This window comes from Setaria italica, chromosome VIII (assembly GCF_000263155.2).
Source record: "Setaria italica strain Yugu1 chromosome VIII, Setaria_italica_v2.0, whole genome shotgun sequence".
Lineage (NCBI taxonomy): Eukaryota > Viridiplantae > Streptophyta > Magnoliopsida > Poales > Poaceae > Setaria > Setaria italica.
The window spans coordinates 29858803-29880814 of record NC_028457.1 but is presented as its reverse complement, the minus strand read 5'-3'; the positions used below and the strand labels follow the sequence as shown (position 1 = coordinate 29880814).

General features: G+C 44.2%; 2 protein-coding genes across 2 annotated transcripts; both read right to left on the bottom strand.

Moving 5' to 3' along the window:
- Positions 1–53: 53 nt before the first annotated feature.
- Positions 54–12203, bottom strand: LOC101777540 (replication factor C subunit 1). Its single transcript, XM_004979462.3, has 22 exons — positions 11851–12203; positions 11600–11743; positions 10537–11049; positions 10384–10451; positions 10157–10232; positions 10012–10073; positions 9776–9927; positions 9320–9480; positions 9055–9243; positions 8856–8977; positions 8567–8774; positions 8046–8099; positions 7676–7845; positions 6954–7044; positions 6311–6492; positions 6173–6212; positions 5966–6090; positions 5562–5634; positions 4837–4929; positions 1105–1351; positions 614–673; positions 54–528 (listed from the first exon to the last, which is right to left on the bottom strand). The coding sequence occupies exons 1-22, from the start codon at positions 11851–11853 to the stop codon at positions 392–394; spliced, it is 2970 nt and encodes a 989-aa protein (XP_004979519.1). The 5' UTR covers positions 11854–12203; the 3' UTR covers positions 54–391.
- Positions 12204–15882: 3679 nt separating this feature from the next.
- Positions 15883–19527, bottom strand: LOC101777127 (protein WVD2-like 4). Its single transcript, XM_004979461.3, has 9 exons — positions 19001–19527; positions 18680–18908; positions 18526–18587; positions 18360–18421; positions 18001–18078; positions 17819–17909; positions 17649–17720; positions 17457–17564; positions 15883–16687 (listed from the first exon to the last, which is right to left on the bottom strand). Exons 1-9 carry the CDS (start codon positions 19226–19228, stop codon positions 16238–16240), a joined length of 1380 nt encoding a protein of 459 aa, XP_004979518.1. The 5' UTR covers positions 19229–19527; the 3' UTR covers positions 15883–16237.
- Positions 19528–22012: the final 2485 nt, after the last annotated feature.

The following is a 22012-nucleotide window of genomic DNA, read 5'->3' as shown; positions in this document are numbered from 1 at the left end:
CATGACAAGCTACAAAATCAAACTCAGCAAGGCGCAAAACACAAGATGAGCAATAAAAGAACGGCATTACATCAAAGGGAAAGCCAATGGCTCGTAATCTTTGCAGTAAGCATTCACAAAAGAGAAACCGAACACAAACCAACACCAAATCAGGTTGTAGCTTGTCAGCGAGGAGGTAGCCTAACTGCCTAAGTGCATACAAATTTCAGAAACAAGATATGGATGGCCCTGGAGCAAACAAGGGAGCAGCGAGAAGGTACAGTTGCCTAGTGCCTACAGATGGCGTCGGATGGGAATATGTACAGTCAAAACTCAGCCTCGCACTGCTCCTTATTACCAGGGGATCCATCCAAACTAGTCGCCAGCTAACTGCCAGCGGCGGATGTGTCAGTTACCTCTTCCTCTTCCCAGCTGAGCCTCCCGCAGACTTCCCACCGGACCCAGGAGCTGCTCTTGATCTGGAAGCAGGTGTCTTCTTCCCACTGGAGCCGTTTCCGTTGCTCTTGAGGTCAAGCTGGACTTGAATTCCTGTAGGAAGATAAGCTCACAGAAAGTTAATCACAACGAAGAGGGATGGTTAGGCTGGAAGTAAATGTACAACAAGCATGAGAACCTTTCTTCTTATCACTCTGCAAGTCCAGTTTTGGCATTGAGTCACTAGGCACAAGTTCATCTGAAAGAAGACAAAAAAACAGTGGTTAAACAGCAACTCATGTGCTTCAAAGAGATTCCTTTTTGGTTGCAACATGCTACTGACTAAAGAGTAAGGGCCTGTTTGTTTGCTGCCTGCTAGGCAACTCGTCGCCCAGGCAGCAACGCCAACCGCAGGCCGACGAAATCGAACGCCTGATATTGCTGCCTGAAGCAGGCAGCTTTGCCAGGGTCGGATGCAAACAAGCCCTAAAAGCAAGCTAGTAGCACAACTGGCTATACCATATACACCTGTATGTCTTGTCTAAATGACATGAGTACATATGTATGTGAAGATGGTATGGCACCGCAAAGTTGCCTCAACAGATTCTCTATCCAAATACCCAACACATTAGTCAAACAAACAAGCCTTTATATGATTTTTCTGCTTTATTATGGGAAAGGAACACGTACCATTATTTTCAGTATCAGAAGAATCCTCTTCATCAGCTTCAGCTGATGCTACACCATTTTCATCAGCCAGGCTCTCTTCTACTGGCTCCAAGATTGCTGCTACTCGTTTCTTTAGAGGTTTCTTCATGCCTGGAATATTTATTAGATCTGCTGCTCGAACAACACGAGAACTACTTCCTTGTTTGTATGCCTTTGTCAAGGCACTTTTAACGGCAGGTTGAATCCCATCCATAGGACTTGGATGGCCCTACATTAAAAACAATGTATTCAGAACCAACATGACGGGGGAACAAAGACAAGGGTAAACTATGAAAAACACGTTTACTCATCTAGTGACAAGCCTGCATAGATGCTTCCAACATTTAACTCCACCTATGTTGTCTCAACATAGCAGGTCCCAAACCCTGGTAAAGGAGGGTTGTGATAGGCTTGGCGAGCCAACGTTAAACCTAGCCATTCTAATGGAGATGAAACCCAAGAGAAATCTGTTGGGGTGCAACCCTCTTAGCGAAGCACCATATCGGAACCCGGATATGGTGTTAAATGAGCAAGGGCCGGGTCATCTCCCCATTAGTGACGCGTCGTGTCGTGATCTAGGCACGGTGCCAAGTGAGCAAGGATTGGGTTGCCATTTCCTTAGTGGAGCGCTACATAGGCACCTGGGTGTAGTGAAAAATGAGCAAGGGTCTTCACATCTCTCTCGATGGGTGCGAAGGGCAAGGAAGCTAGTCGAACCAACTAGGATTCGTGTAGGTAGTTGAAATGTAGGGTCTCTTACAGGTAAGTTAAGAGAGTTAGTTGACATAGCGACTAGGAGGCGTGTAAATATCTTATGCGTTCAAGAGACTAAATGGAAGGGCCAAAAGGCGAAGGAGGTGGATAATAACGGTTTCAAGCTTTGGTACTCAAGGACAGTTGCAAATAGAAATGGAGTAGTAGAGTTTTGATTGACAAGAGTCTCAAGGATGGAGTGGTGGACATGAAGGCAAGGGGATAGGATTATCTTAGTTAGGCTTGTTGTTGGTGATATGGTCTTGAACGTGATTAGTGCGTATGGCCCCCAAATAGGCCACGAGGAAAGTACTAAGAGGCAATTCTAGGAAGATTTAGATAGCCTGGTTAGAATTGTACCTTCTAGCAAGAAACTTTTCATAGGATATCTTAATGGGCATGTAGGTACAACAAGTGCAGGTTTCGAGGCAGTTCATGGAGGTTTTGGGTATGGTAGTAGGAACCAGGATGGAAAGGAAGTCTTGGACTTTGCAGTAGCTTTTGACTTGATGTTAGCGAACTCTTTCTTTAGGAAGAGATAGTCCCATTTAGTGACTTTTAGTATTGGCCAACACTATAGCTAGATTGACTTTATTCTCACAAGAAGAGAGGATAAACAGGCATGCTTGGATTGCAAGGTGATACCAGAGGAATGTGTTGTTTCTCAACATAAGCTTGTGGTGGCTGACTTTCGTTTTCAGATGCACGCACGGAGGGATAAACAAGCCAAGATTGCAAGAACAAAGTGGTGGAAACTGAAAGAGGAGACATCAAAGGTCTTCAAGGAAAGGGTAATCAAAGAGAGCCCTTGGAAGGAAGGAGAGAACGCAAACAACATGTGGAAGAATATGGCAAACTGCATTCGGAAGGTGGCCTCGGAGGTGCTTGGAGTGGCCAAAGGGAGTAAAGGCATAGATAAAGATACTTGGTGGTGGAATGAGGAAGTCCAAAAGACTATTAAGTAGAAGAAAGAATGCTATAGGCGCTTGTTCCATGACAGGAGTGTGGACAACATAGAGAAGTACAAGGAGGCAAAGAAGATCGCAAAGCGAGCTGTAAGTGTGGCAAAAGGTAGGACGTATGAGGATCTTTACCAACGATTAGGTACGAAGGAAAGAGAGAAGGACATAGATGGGAAGAGTATTTTGACAAATTGTTCAATGTTAAGAATGAGAACACAACCTTTCAGTTGGATGACTCTTTTGATGGCACCAACAGGCACTTTGTGCGGAAGATCCAAAAATCTGAGGTCAGAGAGGCGTTGAAAAGGATGAAAAGTGGTAAGGCAATGGGCCCGGATGGTATCCCAATTAAGGTGTGGAGATGCCTCGGGGATATAGCTATAGTATGGCTAACCAAGTTGTTCGACCATATTTTTCGGTCAAACAAGATGCCGGAAGAGTGGAGAAGTATATTGGTACCGATATACAAAAATAAGAAGATATTTAAAGTTGTACTAATTACCAAGGAATTAAGTTGATGAGCCATACTATGAAGCTATGGGAGAGTTATCGAGCATCGTTTGAGAAGGATAATGCGGGTCTGTATAAACCAATTTGGTTTCATACCTGGAAGGTCAACCATGGAAGCTATTTTCTTAATAAGACAAGTTATGGAGCGGTATAAGGAGAAGAAGAAGGACCTACACATGGTTTTCATTGACTTGGAGAAAGCGTATGACAAAATACCAAGGAATGTCATGAGGTGGGCTTTGGACAAACATAAAGTCCCAACAAAGTACATTGAACTTATTAAGGACATGTACAACAATGCTGTAACTAGAGTTCGAACAAGTGATGGCGATACAGATAACTTTCCGATTAGAATAGGACTGCATCAAGTGTCAGCTTTGAGCCCTTATCTATTTGCCTTGGTGATGGATGAGGTCACAAGGGACATACAAAGGGATATCCCTTGGTGTATGCTCTTCGCGGATGATGTAGTGCTAGTTGATGAAAGTCGAGCAGGAGTAAATAGGAAATTGGAGTTGTGGCGGGAGACCCTAGAGTCAAAAGGTTTTAGACTCAGGAGAACTAAAACTGAAAGGTCAAGTAGTGCTCAGGAAGGATACATTACGATATTTGGGATCAATGCTACAACGAGATAGGGATATTGATGAAGATGTCAGCCATAGAATCAAAGCGGGGTGGATGAAGTGGCGCCAAGCATCAGGAATTTTATATGACAAGATGGTACCTTTGAAGCTAAAAGGCAAGTTTTATAGGACGGCGATTAGACCTGCAATGCTGTATGGTGCAGAATGTTGGCCTCAAAAAGACGACATGCTCAACATATAAGTGTTGCGGAAATGCGTATATTGCGTTGGATTTGTGGTCATACGAGAAAGGATCAAGTCCGGAATGAGGATATACGTGATAGGTTAGGGGTAGCAACAATTGAAGAAAAGCTTATCCAACACCGGCTGAGATGGTTTGGACATGTCCAACGGAGGCCTCCGCAGGCACCGGTGCGTAGTGGAACCCTAAGGCGTGACAGTAATGTGAAGTAATGTGAAGAGAGGCAGACGAAGACCAAAATTGACATGGGAAGAGGCAATAAAAGGAGATTTGAAGAGATGGAATATACACAAAGATTTAACCCTAGATAGGAGTGCTTGGAAAACAGCTATTCATGTGCCTGAACCCTGATGTGGGCTCTTGTTGGGTTTCACCTCTAGCCTACCCCAACTTGCTTAGGACTGAAAGGCTATGTTGTTGTTGTTGTTGTTGATTGCACTTAGCTAACAAGTAGACTGTAACGTATTTTGTTGTATTCCATACTCACTTTAGTTTTGCATCTCATTGGCAAAATGGGCAGTGCAAAATTACTAAAACCAAACACCTACTCAACAGAAAATTCTGATGCAGATGCAAAGGTAATTGTAACCATTCAAAGGGATGGTCGAGTGAACATGGCATTAAATGGAATAAACATCAAACTGCTGCTAGAATAATTGCCAACCTTAAATTTGGATATTTCCACAATCGTGTCAAAGTCTTCCTGGCTGAGAGAGTAGGTGTCCATAAACTCCACCACCTTTTGAACAGCTTCATCCTGGATGAATTGCAAATATAAATTTTCCAGCAGATTTGCGCAAATAAATAGTTCTACAAGGGAAAAGTGTTTGAGATTACTGCATTACAAAATGACCAAATGGTAGGTTAATTACAAAGGGATTCTCCAACTTCATGTTTCTACAGAGCGTGAACAACAGTTCCACAGATTTTCCAAACAAAGAAACCAAAAAAGGAAATTAGAATCTTAAATTTTAAGCTATGAAGCAGTGATTTAAAGGCGACAAGGCGACCTAAGGCGAGCAGTGCACGCCTTAATGCCTAGGCGACAAGGCGGACCTGTTCGCCAAGGCGAGCTGGGTCCACCTGGACGCCTAGGCGACACCTTTGAAACACTGCTATGGGTTAAAGAGTTCAGATGATATGTGACAGTTTGCTTGAACGAGTGCAGAAGTTGGCATATGAAAAATTTCTCGGTTAGCCTTGTATCTCTAATCTCATGACTCATCAGAGGTGTGGCATTTCAACTTTCAAGACTAGTCCTCCAGAAACAACAAAGTTTGGACCAATTACGTAACACCTAATAATGCCCTGGAGATTATCATCATGATGAAATCAATAATGACGGAAAAAAAGGAAAAGTGGAGTTCAAAGCACAAGATGAATAACAACCTTTGGCATTGTTTTGAGTGGGTCAGTCAGCTGTCTCAAGAGAAGAGTAAGATAATCCAACCTCAATGTCTCCCTGCAGTTATCAAGCAATATTAAGGCTCGCAATAAAACATTACAAATATCACTTAAAGTTTGAACATCATTCAACTATTCAAAGTTACAGCACTGATGAAAAACCATGCATGAAAAATAGCATTCAAATCCATATCCAAAACTAGGACAGATAGCTGTGGTTTGCCGTGCCCAAAAAATACATATTAGGTGCAGATTCAGGACATGGCCAGATATGAGAACAGGTAACTTCACTATCCCATACCAGCAACTTAATAAGTCAGATATGTGACAATAAAAGCACAAGCCACTGAAAAGGCATAAGATAGATCTCAATACGTAAAAGTAACTACCTGTCCAAGTTTGCCTGTTGGGACGCAAGAATATGACTGTGAGCATCTTCCAGAAGCCTTCTGTTTTTGTTAGTTGTTGAGTACTTACCCAACCACCCACCAAACCTATTAAAGTTTCGCTCACCCTGACAATTTATTTGTTACCCAATTTAATTTGGCTCAGTAAGCAAAAAATAAACTACACAACAGATAGGGTTTGAACTTTACCGCTTCAAGGATTTCCCTGTTCCCATGCATAAAAGCGGCACTGGAAAAGATGGAAGAGGTTAGAAAACTGTAGCAAATTCAAAATAAATCAATACTACTGCCACCATATAATGAATGATGTACCCGATCAATACTTACGGTACTATAGATGAAGCAAAACAAGCAGCTTGCGACAACTGCCACTGTCGATATCTTCTTATTTGTACATTAACAAGATCACCATCCGCTATAGACTCAGCAGCACGGGCAAGAGCGTTCATTCTTTTAACTCCACTTTCATCCTTCCCGATGGTGTTAGGTCGATAATTGATATAATTTTCCTACAAATGGGCACATTTTTACATGTGAATTTTAGAGGCATTTTGATTTCCAAGACATATTTAAGCCAGCAGAAGCAGAAAAGAAAAGAGAATATATTGATCCATGTGCATCATGTAATTAAACTCGAACTAATGGAATTCAACAATACTCAACTAAAATCACAGCAACACAACATAGCAAAAGAAGACCTAAAGCATACGTGCCTTAAACAGTTCTGATACACACTGATTTGGAAAACATAAACATAGCAACAAAAGGCTAGAATTCTCTTCAGAATACACCATTCTTATGAATCTGAACATCCCAGCTTTCAAGCTATTACACAATCTGCACACTACAGTTGATATAAAAAAGTATATTTGAAAGAAATTTGTGCTAGTCGCTACTCAGAATAGATATCAGGAGAGAGAATACAGTAGAATTAACATTTATACAGGGGATTTCCATCAGTAGTACAGACCTGGATAATAAGGGGAACTAAATCAGGATCACTCATGCCAAAATCAATTCTCTCATCCATCCTTAATCTCCCACCATTGAAACCAAACAATCTGAAAGTTCAAAGAATATGCATGAATAACATAAAGAGAGCAGACAGAAATGCACAAGAAAAAAAAGAACCATAAACCATTCCAATGCTCGAGTAAATTTAACCCATCTGACAAAAATTTAATAGCACAGAGCATACAGTATGTTCTCTGAGTCCCCAGTCAAAGATTCCAATAAAGAGCAAACTAGCAGTTCGAAGGCAGGAAAATGGTTCAAACATCAGCACCAATAAAAGTATTGTGGCTGTGGATTGTCCAATATAGTTGTGAGGTGCTTCATGTCACCTTTAACAAAAAAAATGTACCTTAACCTAATCCTGAAGGCCAGCTAACTAGTACAGGCGAAAGTGCTTTTCTCCTTGGAAAAATATCCAGTGAGGATTCATGTGTGCCTTTCAAGTGATAATATGGAAGAGAAACAACGAAATCTTGATATTAAATCAACACATATTAATATATTGAACACGAAACTTAGCATAAACTCTCATCCTTCCAGTCTGAAATTAAATAACCGCTTGCACATTAGCCAGTAAAACATGGAGAGGTTCAAGGTAAGAATATCAAGGAAAAAATATAGAAAATTAATCAATAGAGATATTTTGATGTCGAAGAAATACTAGGGAAAGGAAAATACTTGTCAACAGCTGTGAAAGGAGAAATATCTTCATCCTTTGCACTGCTATTAAGTCGCTCTCGTATATCATCATATTTGACCACAGATTGGGAGAGGCTCATATACTGCAAATGGTTAAGTGCCATGCGAATATCCCCATGAACTCTTTCAGCAAGCTCTTCCATTGCATTCTATCATACCAGAAAACCACATATTAGTAGCAAAACCTGGAAAGTCTACACATCTGAGAACCATAAGGAGAGAAAAATGCTAGAAGATTAGAAATACAAGAGAAACTACAAGCACTAATTTTCTTCTATGTTATTGGTCTGCTTCTACTAACATCTTTAGGTTCAAAAACACTGAACTCTGGAGAATAAACAGTGGATACCTCTTGAGCTTGAATACCTTCCTTTTTGGCAATTTCCATCAATCTCTTACTCATCTGTTGAATAAAGAAGTTAGAACCAAGAAAAGGACCATTCAAGTCATAGGTAGAAAATAAACAGTTCTTCCTTTCTACGATGATCATGCAACCCTATATGTAAGCAGAAGAGAAACATTAAAACAGAAAGAACATAGCAGTCAATATGCGACTTGAGACAGCAAATGGTCAAATTTTCTATCAAATAGGGACAATCGTACACAAAGAGCAATGCTGGTTAGAAGCTCATAGAATCCACAGTAAGTGGCACCATCAACCTAGTGGATAACCCAGTCCATTTTAGACTCAAAGACATCACATACAGATTTGCTTCCAAATAACATGAATAGCGGCAGGACAAACTACATTGCACATGCCTAGATATAACAAGAAAAAAGGAACGGGGTGCTAGTTTTTTGTAATTTAGGGGACCATTAGTGATTCTCAAGGTCACTGCCTCACTTGAACTGAACATGGCAAGAAATAACCTGCTGTTTTGTTGGTTTTCTGAAGTTGAGCATCAGGCAGTAATTGACAAGGCTCTTCAATTTCTGGCTATAACGGTCATTACAGATGCAGATTATAGGAATCTTGGATATCTTGATGCTAGCAATAAGATCAGCAACACCACCTCTATCTCCAGCAGACATACCATCAACTTCATCCATGATTAGTACAGCTTTAGGATGCTTTAACCTGTTGAATTGTTGCACAATTTATTATAATAAACAATATACGAAGTCCAAAAAGGCTCATGATCCATGCTGTAATACTGACCGATTGTCACTATAATTCAGAGTTGCATTGCTGATAAGCTCTTTGACGGAATTTGATGTGCTCCCCCCAACACCTTTCTCAATCTTGGAGTCTGCTTTACCACGGCTATCACTTGCATTTACCTATTCACAAAAATTATTGTTTGAATTCAGGTCTGATTGGTAAGGAACAAATATAGTGCAACGACTAAAAATAGTACCTCAATGGCCTGCAATCCTAGCATCTGACTGACAACTTTTGCAGTTGTAGTCTTGCCAATACCCGGAGGTCCACTCAACAACACAGCCTTTTTGGCTCCGTTATCAGCTTGCTTCTTTCCCTTGCCCTTTTGCCCAGAATGAAGGAATTGTGTGTCCCAACTTTTCAACCAATCATGAAGTTGTTTAACCTACGTATGAAGTTCATAGTAAAACATCGATGCACAAATGAATGTAATCAACATAACCAAAAGCAGCACTACTCACCATTGATTGGTTGCCAACTATGTCATTCGGAACTTTCGGCCGATATTTTTCTGTCCATTGCATAGAACCACGGTCAATATTCTTGGCCTTTCTGTTTTCAGCAGAGGCATTTGCGACATTACTCTTTGAAGCAAAACTTTTGCCCACAGGACTTGCTTCAGCTGAAAATTTCAAACCAAGCATAAATAATATATTTAAGATGAGAAAAGCTAAAATCAGGGGGGAAATAAATGGTAATGAGTTGAATCACCAGAGGATCCAAACATAACAGCAGGATCAAGTTAACATCCACAATGATAAAGTTAGAAATACAATGAACATAAAAGTCATGTCAGACATTCATATTCAAGCAACTTTTCAGTCTTTGACAAAATGATGCATTAGGTTATGCTAAGCAGGATCCCACAACATGCTATCCGATTATAGAAGCATTAGAACTAGGAGGGTTCAGTCTACCTCGTTTCTCAACTTTAGCTGGAGAGCTCTTTGTCTGTAATTTCTGCAGCTTTTCAGAACCGTTGCTGCTTTGATGTCCGTCTACAGGAGCCTTTGCAGGCTTCGATTTCCGGATTAAATCAAATAAACCATCTTCGGTCAAGAATGGGACACTGCAAAAAAGTGCAAGCACATATGAAAATGGCAAACTAAAATGAATTCGCAACATTTTTTCATACAAAAATAGGAAGCAATACCCCAGATCTTTTGCTTTGTTAGATTTCACTCCACCAATGTCTTCATCAGCCAATAAGTAACTCTGTCAACAAGAACTTTCACCAAAATCAATACATGAAAGGCACTGATAAAATTCAGAAAAAGGTGCCATACTGATATGCATACCGTCTTTTTACTAATAGAGCCAGTCACACGGCCTCCATAACGCTTAATTAGATCAGTCGCTTCCTCACGTTCAAGACTGCAAACACATAGGAACTTAAGATGATCTCCTGGCAGAATCATCTAAATATGGAAACTTTAAAGTTTCAAATTATAATTCATTGGCCCTTGCATTATCATTAAATATATACTGTATACTGAATATTATCAAGGAATAAAAATCAAAGCACCTGTCAAGGGTACCACTAATGACAAATGTCAGACCAGATAAACAGTCAGGGGCACCCTCTGGGACCTCCTACAAATTGCATAAGATGAAATAAACAGTTTAGGATTGAGTTTTTGAGTTTCCAGAAAACATTGATGAAAGATATCAAACTTACCTTTTCTCCTTTGTGAGGGGGATCCTTCCTCTCACCAAAATTCATGAAACCTCTCCCACCCCCTCCTCTACCTCTACCCCCAGGGGCTGCTCCTCCTCTTCCTCCCCTTCCCCTTCCTCTTCCAGCTCCTTTCGAAGGAGTCTTGGCATCTTCATCCATCTTGTCCTCCTCCTCACCATCATCAGTACCAGTAGTCCTTCCAGGGGCTTCAACATTAGATTCAACCTTAGGCTTCTTTGATGGCGGCGGCTTCACTGGAGTTTTCTTTTTTGAAGGTGACACAAAGTCGTCATTGTCGTCTTCATCATCCTTAGACATTTTCTTTGCTGGCAAAGGCTTTGTGTCATCCTTGAGTTCATTGCTACCTTTCTGAAGTTTTCTTTTAGCCGCATTCTTCTCAGTACTCTTTCCTGCAGTGGCATCTGCCATTTCAACATCCGAGTCCTTTTCAGTTTTTGACCCAAAGTACTTGCTTGTCTTCCTTCTAGCAGAAGGATCATGGTCGCAGGACGCCTGATTGATCCAGGGTGCGGCATTAACAAAGTCAGAAACTTATGCAGCGTCAAATATTGTAAGCCAATGAAAATTAGATAAGAACTGCAGTTAGCATGGCGAAACAAACCAACCGGAGTGATGACTCGACAATCAACATATAAGTGGATAAATAGCCCAATTTGTTATATTATGGTGCAGGTGCTAGATGAAACGACATCGAAGGAACTCAAAGAACCTAGTCAATAATCTAGTCTAGCTGGTAACTAATAGGCTAAAACTAAATCTACAAACTTCCACAGATTGCAAATGTCCAGAACATAATCATTTTCCATTTATTTGGCAAAAAAAATAACCTTAATGAGCACAAAAATCCTAGCACCCCATTGGTTGCTGCAAGGAACACATTGACCAAAACTGAATGGCTGACCCAATCGGCCAATCCACAATATCATGCACTACAAAACAATGTCTCAATCAACCCAACCCATCTAAATCACCCATAAGCATAACAAGGCAACAATTAGGAACAGAGGGCGGAACCAATAACAACGGGGGTTCAGCAACCTACCAACGAAGGTGGTGCCTGCTTCTTCTCCGGAATGCTGAGCACCGGCTTCTTCTTCTCCGCCGCAGCCGGCCCTGAGGGCTTCACGGCCCCGGAGGCCCCACCCTTGTCCTGCGTCTTCATGAACCATTTCCGGATGTCCGACGACTGCGACCGAGAAACCCAAGAAACAAAATGCTCAGCCGGAAACCAAGAATCAAGAACTGGCGCGTCAAATCTCCGCGGAGGAGGGTACCGGGCGCGAACGCACTCACCATCTCTGACCCAGCAGCGAAGGCCGGATATCTCGGACTCCGGGAGACCGAAAGGCGGGAGATTTCCGGATCCCCGGCAGATTCCTGGCGCGGTTACGATGGCGAGGGGGCTAGGGTTCTAATGGGCGGGCGGTTCTTGCCTCCTCCGCCCAATCCAGCCCTGCAGCGGGCCCACCCGGCGCCACCCCTACTGGATGCGGAGAAGAGGAATGGGAGGAAGAGACGGCGGGGGGAGGGGAGGGGAGTGGAGGCGGCGGCGGTGTACGGCGGAAGACTCGTCTCGCCTCGCCTCGCGGGCGCGGAGGTTTTGGGTTGGGGAAAAGGTTGGGGAAACCCGGCGCGGCGCGCGGTTCTCTCGAGACGCTGGCGGGAGGAGGCGTGGCAACTGGCAAGGAGTTTCGATGTGTCGTGATCCTTGAGATTCGTGCGGTGGGGGCAGGTTCATTCCTACGGCTGAGATCTGACAAGAACATAAGCATCTGGTTGATGTAAAACCATCCGTCGAATGCAATGAGAAACCGCTTTGAATGGTTTTGATTTATGTAGCTGGGATTTACCGAGATTATAACGTTAGTTTACATGAAAAGCAATGATCAAATCCCTGTTGCAACATTTCATCGGAGTGTTTTTTTAAGAATCTAACTATTGCTTCGGTTTGGTTTCGACCATCGAACTTGAAAACCACTGTTAAAACCGTTCTAGCCGTTTAGATTGGTGATTTCGCTGTCATGGACGGCACGCGGCAGTAGGATCCACATGTCAGTATTATCTTCTTCCCCTGTCCATTCTCTCTCCCTCTAGCCACTTCCGCTTCTTCGCGCCGCCGCTCTCCTAGTCCTCGCCCCTGTATCAAGCCGCCGGCCCGCAGCGGCCCATCCTCTCGACAGTGGCTAGGTTGGGAGCCCTGTCGTACATACATTTATGAGCCCACCGAAAGGTTTGGATAGTCCCAAATATGGGACTGGACATAAAGACGTATCTGACGTGGAGATCATGGCGCAGGATGGCATAATCTACATGGAATAATAGGAACTAGTCGAGAATTAGAAAAGTATTCATTGTAATAAGAGTATGACTCCTCTAGTTGTATCCAACTAGTAGTATTCTTGTAAACCAACCGACATGTAACCCTGCCCTAGATATATAAGGCGAGCCAGGGACCCTTCAAAACAATTGAATACAACCAATGCAATACAACACATAGGATGTAGGGTATTACGCTATTCAGCGGCCCAAACTTGTCTAAATCGCATGTCAGCGTTCACCTTCGAGTTCCTGATCTTGGCAAATCCCATCAACCAATCCACTACCTCGGGGATACCCTACCTTTGCTGGTCCTAGCCTCTCTTCTTCTTCCTCCAAGCAGGGCACAGTCGAGCCGAGCCCGACCTTCGGCCACCTGCCGACCAAATACTCTCCATCCACCCCACTAAAATCAAATCTCTCGTACCTGAAGCTCATTCACCCTCTGAGCTCCGCCCCTAGCCCCTCTTAGGACAACTCCGGCCACTGGTGGGCCTGGGATTCGAATTTCCCGAGCTGCCATGGCCGCCAGGCCGCCGTGATCCGCCCACCATCGACCACCCGCCTCCAGCCGTCCTCTACCCCTTCGAGGTACCAAAACTGAACCCCCACAACCCAGTGGGGCTCCAACTCCTGTCAGCTCGTGGGTTAAGCCAATGTCCTCGCCGAAAAACTCATGAGTGCCGTCGCTGCTATGCTATGTGCGCCACCGCTCGCTTCAGGCCATGCTCTGGTGTGTTCACCGTAGGGGTATCGGTGCACCTAGTTGCTCAGTAGCTATAGGTGCCAGCCTCTTCGCCGGAGACCTCACCGCCGGTGAGGAATCGCCGGTCAACAGCCGACCGTGGCTTGGGGGAGAGAGGAAGGGGAATGAAGAAGAGAAATGGGATGATGTCAGTGAGGTGGAGAGAGGAGAGAGAAGGGAGAAAATGTGTGACATGTGGGCCCAACTCCATGTGGTATCCATATTAGCAAAACCACCCACCAAACACAACTCAACGGCTAAATTTATCTAGTTTTGATAGTTGGATGGTCAAAGATTCCTGATTCTAGAATTTCGTGGTCCAAACCAAGCTGAAGCAATAATTGGATGGTTAAAAATGGACTTCTTCATTTTTTTTAATGCCTAGGAGACAATAAAAATAGGAGAAACATGGATTTTTTTTACAATCTAGCACCTAAGGTTATCTATAAAGATTTGCCACCAAAGGGAGGTCGGTGTATTGGATTCTTGCTAATTTGATTGTTGGATCGCGATGGAGGTGCGATGCTCAGTTGGAATGCGCCATGGTTCTCCTTCGTATACCATGATTTCTTGTAAATGGGATAGCATATTTTTTGTCTTTTTAGTTGTGGGTTTGCATCCAATTATTTGATTTTAAGATTGCAAGAATTGCAATTCTAGAGTATGGATGGTAGCTAGACCGAGGTTGTAGTGAAGGATATATTGTTGCTAATGAATGGTGCTTTTTTTAGCGTAGTGCACTAATATAGACAAAGTCTATGCGGACAAACGTGCTAATGAGTAAGAGGCAAACTGACTAGGTTAAGAGGGAGGGACAAGGGCAACAACTCTAGCAATAGCCTTCAAAGCGAAGCCCCTAAAGATTGAACGGGGTTCTCTCTATTTTTTTAGGCCATAAAAATATTTTCAACTCCAGCAATAACCTCCTTGGATAGAGGGCTCCCTAGAGACCTCCCCACTAATGGAGGGTGGAGGGGGAATTTGGGGGCCTCCCCAAAATAGTGAGCTAAGCAGAGGGCCTGCTGGAGTGCGTTTTTTTGACTTGGCCCTCTAAACCTTGAGTAGAGGGCTGTTTAGAGGGTCTGCTGGAGTTGCTCTCCACCCGTTCCGAAAAGAATGCAATTTTAGCCAGCCATAATTGCATTCTTTTTGAGACGTAGGGATAAATGGTAGTGTTTTTTAATCACTTTAATGTTTTCAGTTGGTGATTTTTAAATAAGTTACATATTTCATCTAGAGTTTATATTTGGATTGACAATTTTGCTTTTGATGGTGAAGGATCAAGTATAACAAGAATGCCTTGAAAATTTGGGACTTGAAACCACAAAGTGAAGTCCTATTATTTTACTACCGTAAAATAATTACATTAGTTTGTTTGGTTTTAGAGTGCAAGAGCAAAAAATATGAGAAAGAGGAAACATGAGATATTAATGTGAAAGCTCCAAACTTTCAATATTGGAGGTTGGAGATTGGTACTAGCTAGAGTGAGGAACTATCGCGCTAGCGCTTTGTCATTATGGCAGAGCAATGTATATGTCAGGAGCAAGAACAGTAAAAATTGACATTCCATTATATTCGTAATGTAAGTCACTTTCGAACAATATGTAAAGAATTACATGTAATGATAACGTTAGAATTGATCATAATACGACCATCATGAAAATTCTTTCATATGAACCATTTTTTATTAAATACTATTTTTTGAAATTGTTAGTCAAATTGTCACCTTCAAGATGGGTCAAATTGTCACATTCAAGATGGCACCAATATCCCCATTTATTTATATTTTGTACAAGGAGAAGGGAGCCGTAGGTGGAGTTGGTGGTTAAGGCGTAGCATCACAAGCATGAATCTTGGTATCTTGGGGTTTTCAAAAGCACTAGTGCTTCATGCCTTTATCCTTAAGAATTGTATAAAGAGTCGCATCGCAAGCATAAACGATGATGGTTTGATGAACACTACTTGTTCTACTTCCTTTTTTGTTTTCATCGGTGTTCTACTTTTAAACAAGAGGAATGTTTTTTTGTCTTTGAAGTGCCGTGAACACTTTCATTACATTGTATATGACAGCATGGCATTTGATAACTAGTGCTAATCCAACATATTTATAAGCACTGATTGAAGACCTACTTACTAGTGTATTTTACAAAAAAAAAAAAGAGAGAAATATATTGAAATATGCCATTCACGTTTTTTTTACTTAACAAGCCAGGGCAAAAATGAGAGTTGAGGTTCCTCAAAAAAAAAAAAAGGGAGAGTTGAGGTAAAACCAACAAGAGGCCAACAAAATTATTACAGAAAAAGGGCAAACAATTCCAAGTAATACGACCTCATACCACAAAATGAATCTACAAGTTGCATTAATGTATTGCAACAATCCTAGGATATCCAACGACATACAAATCAAATATACACAAGATTGGGAAATGTAAACATGAACAAAATATCAAGCAATATACATGGCATGCTCAATGACAAGCTGAAAAAAATGGATGTCTACTCAGGAAACGATAACCCCATGACTCGACACTTTGAGAGATTCAACTTTCAATGAAGCACACACCCTGACTATTCACAGAACTGCAAGAAGGAAATAAATAGGCAAAATGCACGACCCGATCAACCATGGACTGGGACTTCATTCGAAGCGACCAATGGGGCAGCCAGATCAGGTCCTGTTGCTTCTCCAACGCCATGTTCGACAGTGAGCTCTTCTGGAGCAGAAGGTTGTGTAGGGGGGACTTCAACTGGGTTGTCTTGCACTTGCGCAGCCTTTGCCCTTGAAACCTTAGATTTCGAGTTTGAGGTTTTTGGTTTTGTAACCATAGGTCTTGGTTCAGCCTTTGCAGTCCCAGACACTTGGGATGTAGTTTTCGTGACTGATCTCTGGACAGGTTTTCTAGCAGGAGCCCGAGGTTTGTTGTTTTCCGCAACTTCATTTACCCTGGCAGAATTTGCAGTGCTCCGTGGACTCTCACATGATACAGAACCATCTGCAGAAGCAGCAGTAGCAGAATTGGTTGGCTTGTGCCGCCCAAGCTTTGGTGACCTCGCACGTGTTGGGGGAATCTGCACAACCAGTGTATGAGAAACTGTTTTTAAGGTGTGCCAAATTACTAATGTGTCAAGAAAATGTGTACAGGAACATAATATTCAGGAAGCTTAATCAATATTTTTGATCCAACCTAGCAGATACACACACGAGACAAAACATTGAAATATCAATAAATCGGAAATTGAATTTCAACACACTGTGAAACCGTGCATACAGTGGAGAAATGAAATGAAACATGAATGACTTGATAAACTTGTAGAAATAAACAAACTTTGTCACTTGTAAGTTGTAACATTATATCTTCCTGTGAGATGGAAGGGACTGATTTCACTAACATACATCTCATTGACATGAACATGTCATGGTCTGAAATCCTACATTAAGGTGCTTCAGCAACTGCAAATCTTAATCTTTATGATTATCTGATAACAAATTCAATCATATCTGGATGAAAATTGTTATAGAAAACAATTCAGGTAATCAAATATATGAAAGAAATGTGAAAGGTATACTGCCTTAATGAATTAGTATAAGGCATATAGAGATAGATGACAGTGACTCCACCAATTTAATAGCAAAGATCTAGAATCGTAAGGATTTTCTTATCAGTAATAGACCGTTCACAAATCAAAAGGACACAATGCATATGGAAATTTATCAAACCATGCCCAATGTGAACCTTTCTATTAAAAGAGGAAAAATAGGATGTACTTAAATTATATGGAGCCATTTATTTGAAATATACAAAGCAACCTCAGTAAATCAAGTAGATCAACTTAGTACCTTTTTCAGCTCAACTTTAGGTGGCTGCTCCTTGTAAAAGCTTGGCATAGGTGTAGCTTTAAATGTCAGGCTCTTCCTCAGCAGTTTGATCTCAGCTTCTTGACTCTCCTGAGTGTGTGTAGATTAATTTCAGAAATGAAACATGCAAATATCCCAAAGGTTTTATGCAAATAATACAAAAGCAATTCCCACCTTAGATTTTTCCTGCAAATTTGTTTGTTCAAGCTCCTTTGCATGGATTTTTTCTTCAAGCTTTTGGAAGAACTGGGTGCAACAAACAACTAAGGCCCTTCAGTAAAAGAAAAGGGAAACGCAACCAAGTATGTAGTACTACACAATACCACCGTGGAAACTGTGCTCACCTCCTTTCGCTTCTCAGCACGCTGCTCCAATCTGAAACTGAAGGCAGCGGCGGCAATCTTGCGAGCTGCTGCACGGGGAGTATTGGTACTTCTGCAACATGACACGGAATGATGACATTGGTAATGATACCACGGGGAAGAATGAATAAGTGACTATCACTCTCTCATGAAGAATTACTTACGATGTGGTGGAGCGCACATCGTCCTCTGTTTTTCCTGGCTGCACTTGTTTCAATGGTTTGGCGGTGTTCTCATGTGACCTGATACCCAGCATCAAGAATTTCAGCAAAAGAAGGAAAACGCCCAGCCTTAGCCTTTGATGAAATCATATTTGTAACAGCTCTGATTAGTCAATCTATTGTGACAATGACATTAATTGAATCATTTCTAGTAAGCATCGGAAACGGGCTCAAGACCGAACATCCAAACAACCCACATTAATGGTGTGTTCTATTTAGAGACGATAACTGAAATTACAACAACGCAAAAGGGGAAAAAAACGCACGGCCCAAATCTGGATTGGTAGTGGTCCAGCACTTACTCTTGGACTGCAGGAGTTGCATCATTTGGCGCGGCCGCATCCACTGATCCAGACTTGACGGGCTAAGTCAAAGACAATTGGACCAAGTCTTACCACACGGTAACTAAAAATAGGCAAAAAAGACGCCAACTTCAAGTGAAAGATCAGTCAAAGGAAGCATCTTTACCATCGCCCGGCGAGCGACAACAGGCGTTCGTGCCGAATTCGCCTTCTTCTCCGCTGCCCGTCCTGCAAGCAATTGAATCCCATCCCCACAATTCAGCAAACCCGACAGATGGCAACCCCATCGCTGTCGAAACGAAGAGCAAATAGAAACCAACCTGACGCCGCCTCTGATCCGTTGGCCACGGCAGCCTTGGCTTGCTTGGGCGTGGTAGCCACCGCCGCTGCGGCCGCGGCCTTCTTGGCGCCGCCGCTCGGCCCCCGCGCCGGGAACGAGGCACTCTGCGAGAGGACCCCGGGCTTCTTCCCCTTGGCCGCGGCGGCGGGCACCCTGCCGTTGGGCAGCTTCCCCTTCCGCGCCACGGCGGCGTCCCCGGATCCAGCCTTCTGCAGACAGAGCGAACACCCGGGCGTCAGTGGCTGGCGGATCACACTAACCCCGTACGCGCGGCGGGCGAAGGCCAGGGAGCGGAATTCACCTTGGCCGGCGCCTTGGCCGTTGCCGGCGCCGCATCCTCGGCCAGCGGTACCGCCGCGCTGGCGGCCTCAGATCCGCCCTCCGCCGCCTCTTGCACGGCGGAGTGATCCTCCCGATCGCCGGCGGGCTCCCCGTCAGCCGCCGCCGTGACGACGACGTAGCCCTCCGCCGCTTCCACCGCGCCATTCTCCACCGCCGCGGCGGCGGCGGCAGCATCTCCGTCCTCCATCGCCGGCCGCGCGCGCAGATCCGCGCCCCCGAGATCCTGCCCCGGATCGCCCGCTGCGCGCCGCAGCCAGCCACCCGCCTGCGACCGCCTACCTACCTACCAGCCAGCCAGCCTACCACGGCGCGGGCGGAAGGAAGGCGGGGCGCGGGGGGGCTCAGCAGTGCGGGAGCGCGGGCGCCATCGCCGCTGGGGAGTGGAGGGGGAGGGAGAGGGCGGAGGCAACCACCAGGCCACACCCACCCACCCACTGATGGTGCCGGGCTGGCTGGCAGCGGGGCGGGAGAGACGGAGGAGGAGTTGGTGCGCGGCTGGAACGGAGTGGACTCGTGGGGAGACGCGACGTTACGGGGTGTCGTGGTGGACCCCCCCGCCCCCCCGCGCGTGACCGTTCCCCCCGCGCCCGAGCGCTCGGACGGTTCTGCCCCTCCCGCTCCCGTCACGTCTCGCCGTTCCGAGCAGCCCTCTCCCCCGTGCGGGACGGTACGCGCGACCGTATGTGTGGCACGGGATGCAGAGAAGCGACGATTTCGCCCCCATACGGGATCAGGGGCGGCTGCCGTGGTGCCAGAAATTCCACGGGAACGGGGAACCTACGGTGGCAGCCATGGTACCGCGGAAATGTAGAGGCAACTACGGTCCTCGTTCGTGTTTGTACCGTAGAGATTTTGAGTAACCTTTTTGCGGGTGGTGGGTGCTTAAGGAGAAGAGAACAACCACGCCAACGCTCTCGTTGAACTGCAGCAACACTTGACATTATTTGTGTCGTAACACACCTTCCAACATACATTCCTTGTGCACGCTAGACTTACAAAACTATACACGCACAATGTCCTTCCAGATATCGATGAAGTATCATTATGGCTCCACATATATGTATAGGATATGCATAATTAAATTTGGGAATAAATTCCAGTGCAACACCCGAGCCGTCCCTGTAGGAAATCAAACTCGGTCGAGTGCACTCCTTACTGAGTTGTATCACCATTGCGCTATAAGCGCGTTTGCAACTGATTTTATGATTTGAATTGCTAGAGATTTCGAGGCTACTTAACTTTAACTTACGGATGGTACTTAGTTCCTAATGAGGCTGTGACGACGATAGCTTTTCTCTCAAAAAACTGTACGTGGTGCCGAAATCCAATGCCTAACTTGTGGCGCGCCGCACATGCGGCATGGCCAGTGATGGCCGGGAAGCAAACGCGCTTTCGAGTTCAGCCCAACCCATTCACGTGAACTCAACACAACCGTAGCTCGACACTCTCAAATGCCCAACCCACCATACGCGCATGCAAAAGAAAAAGATCGTGTGACGGTGAGTCGGTGACATGAACGTACCCTAACATGATCACACACGCGAAGAAAATGTAACGTAGTACGGCCATGCATCGCGAAGAAAACCACCCGGCGGCTTGCATCGTCAATCGTCCTTGCAAGAGCAGTAAAGTGCCGACGTCGGGATTCGGGGAACAATTGTCGCGGCCCCGCATCTTTCCCCGCGCCCGTCACCAACGACGACGAGGAACTCACCAGGGGCAGTATCGTCCGAGCCGACCCCGTCCGCCTGTATACGCCGTCGCCTCGCGCCACCGTCAGTCCATGCATTCGCAGGGACATGCCGCCGCGCCGGCTGTCATTTTGTCCGGACGCCCGCCGCGCCGATCCATCGGCCCTGGCTTCCCTGGCGCAGGCATGATTAGCCGATGCCGATGCGTGCGCAACGCGTGCTGCTTCCGGTGGTTGTCCAGATTCCCCGGGGCTCCGGCCAGCCTGATCGATCGATCGATCAGGAGGTGGGCGAGATGGGATGCGATGCGATGCGATGCGACGACGAGGAGACCGGCGGTGGGGCAACCCAGGGGCGGTATCCGATCCCCCCGCGGGCTGACGGCCTCCCTGTTCGTCCTTGCGTTGCATACTACGGTCGGTGCAGCACATTCTAGTGCTACTGTACCTCTATCCCTGCCAAATACTTTAGCACGAACATTCTAATGAAAAACAAGAAATTATACAAGTATAACTTCATATTTTAAAAATTATCTTAAAAAAATAATATTTTTTAAAAATATCTTCAATAACATTCTAATGTAGCTTCATATTTTAAAAAAATTTCTTAAATAACAACGCATCTAAGTAGATTAAGGGGGTGTTTGGATCGTTAGTCCAGACTAAATTTATGTCACATCGAATATTCGGAGATTAATTAGGAGGACTAAACATGAGCTAATTATAAAACTAATTACCAGACGGAGGCTAATTCGCGAGACGAATCTATGAAGTCTGATTAATTCATCGTTAGCACATGTTTACTGTAGCATCACATTGTCAAATCATAGAGTAATTAGGCTTAATAGATTCACCTCGCAAATTAACCTATCGAATGTCTTTTTCAGATACATATCCTTCGAGACTTCCACTTTCCACACCGATCCATATACTTGACAAATGATCGGATCTTTTTGTATCCATTTGTCAGACGGATATGGATGTTTCGCATGCAAATCAGATGGTATGGGCTCTCCATATATCTATTTTTTTCGTCCCTTTTTTGTGGCCGCTAGAATGAACTCGCATAAGTCTGATGCTGGAGTGTTCGTGAAAAGTATGGTACGAGATGAGAGATGACGACGAAGAGGTTGTTGACAACGATGGTATAAAGGCACGCGAAACCTACTTTTAGGGAGACTCCCAATTTCTTTCAAAAGAAATACAAATGTATGGCAATCAATTAAATACTCCTAGTTCATACCGACACAATTAGACCAGTCTAATGTACAGTTTTATTAC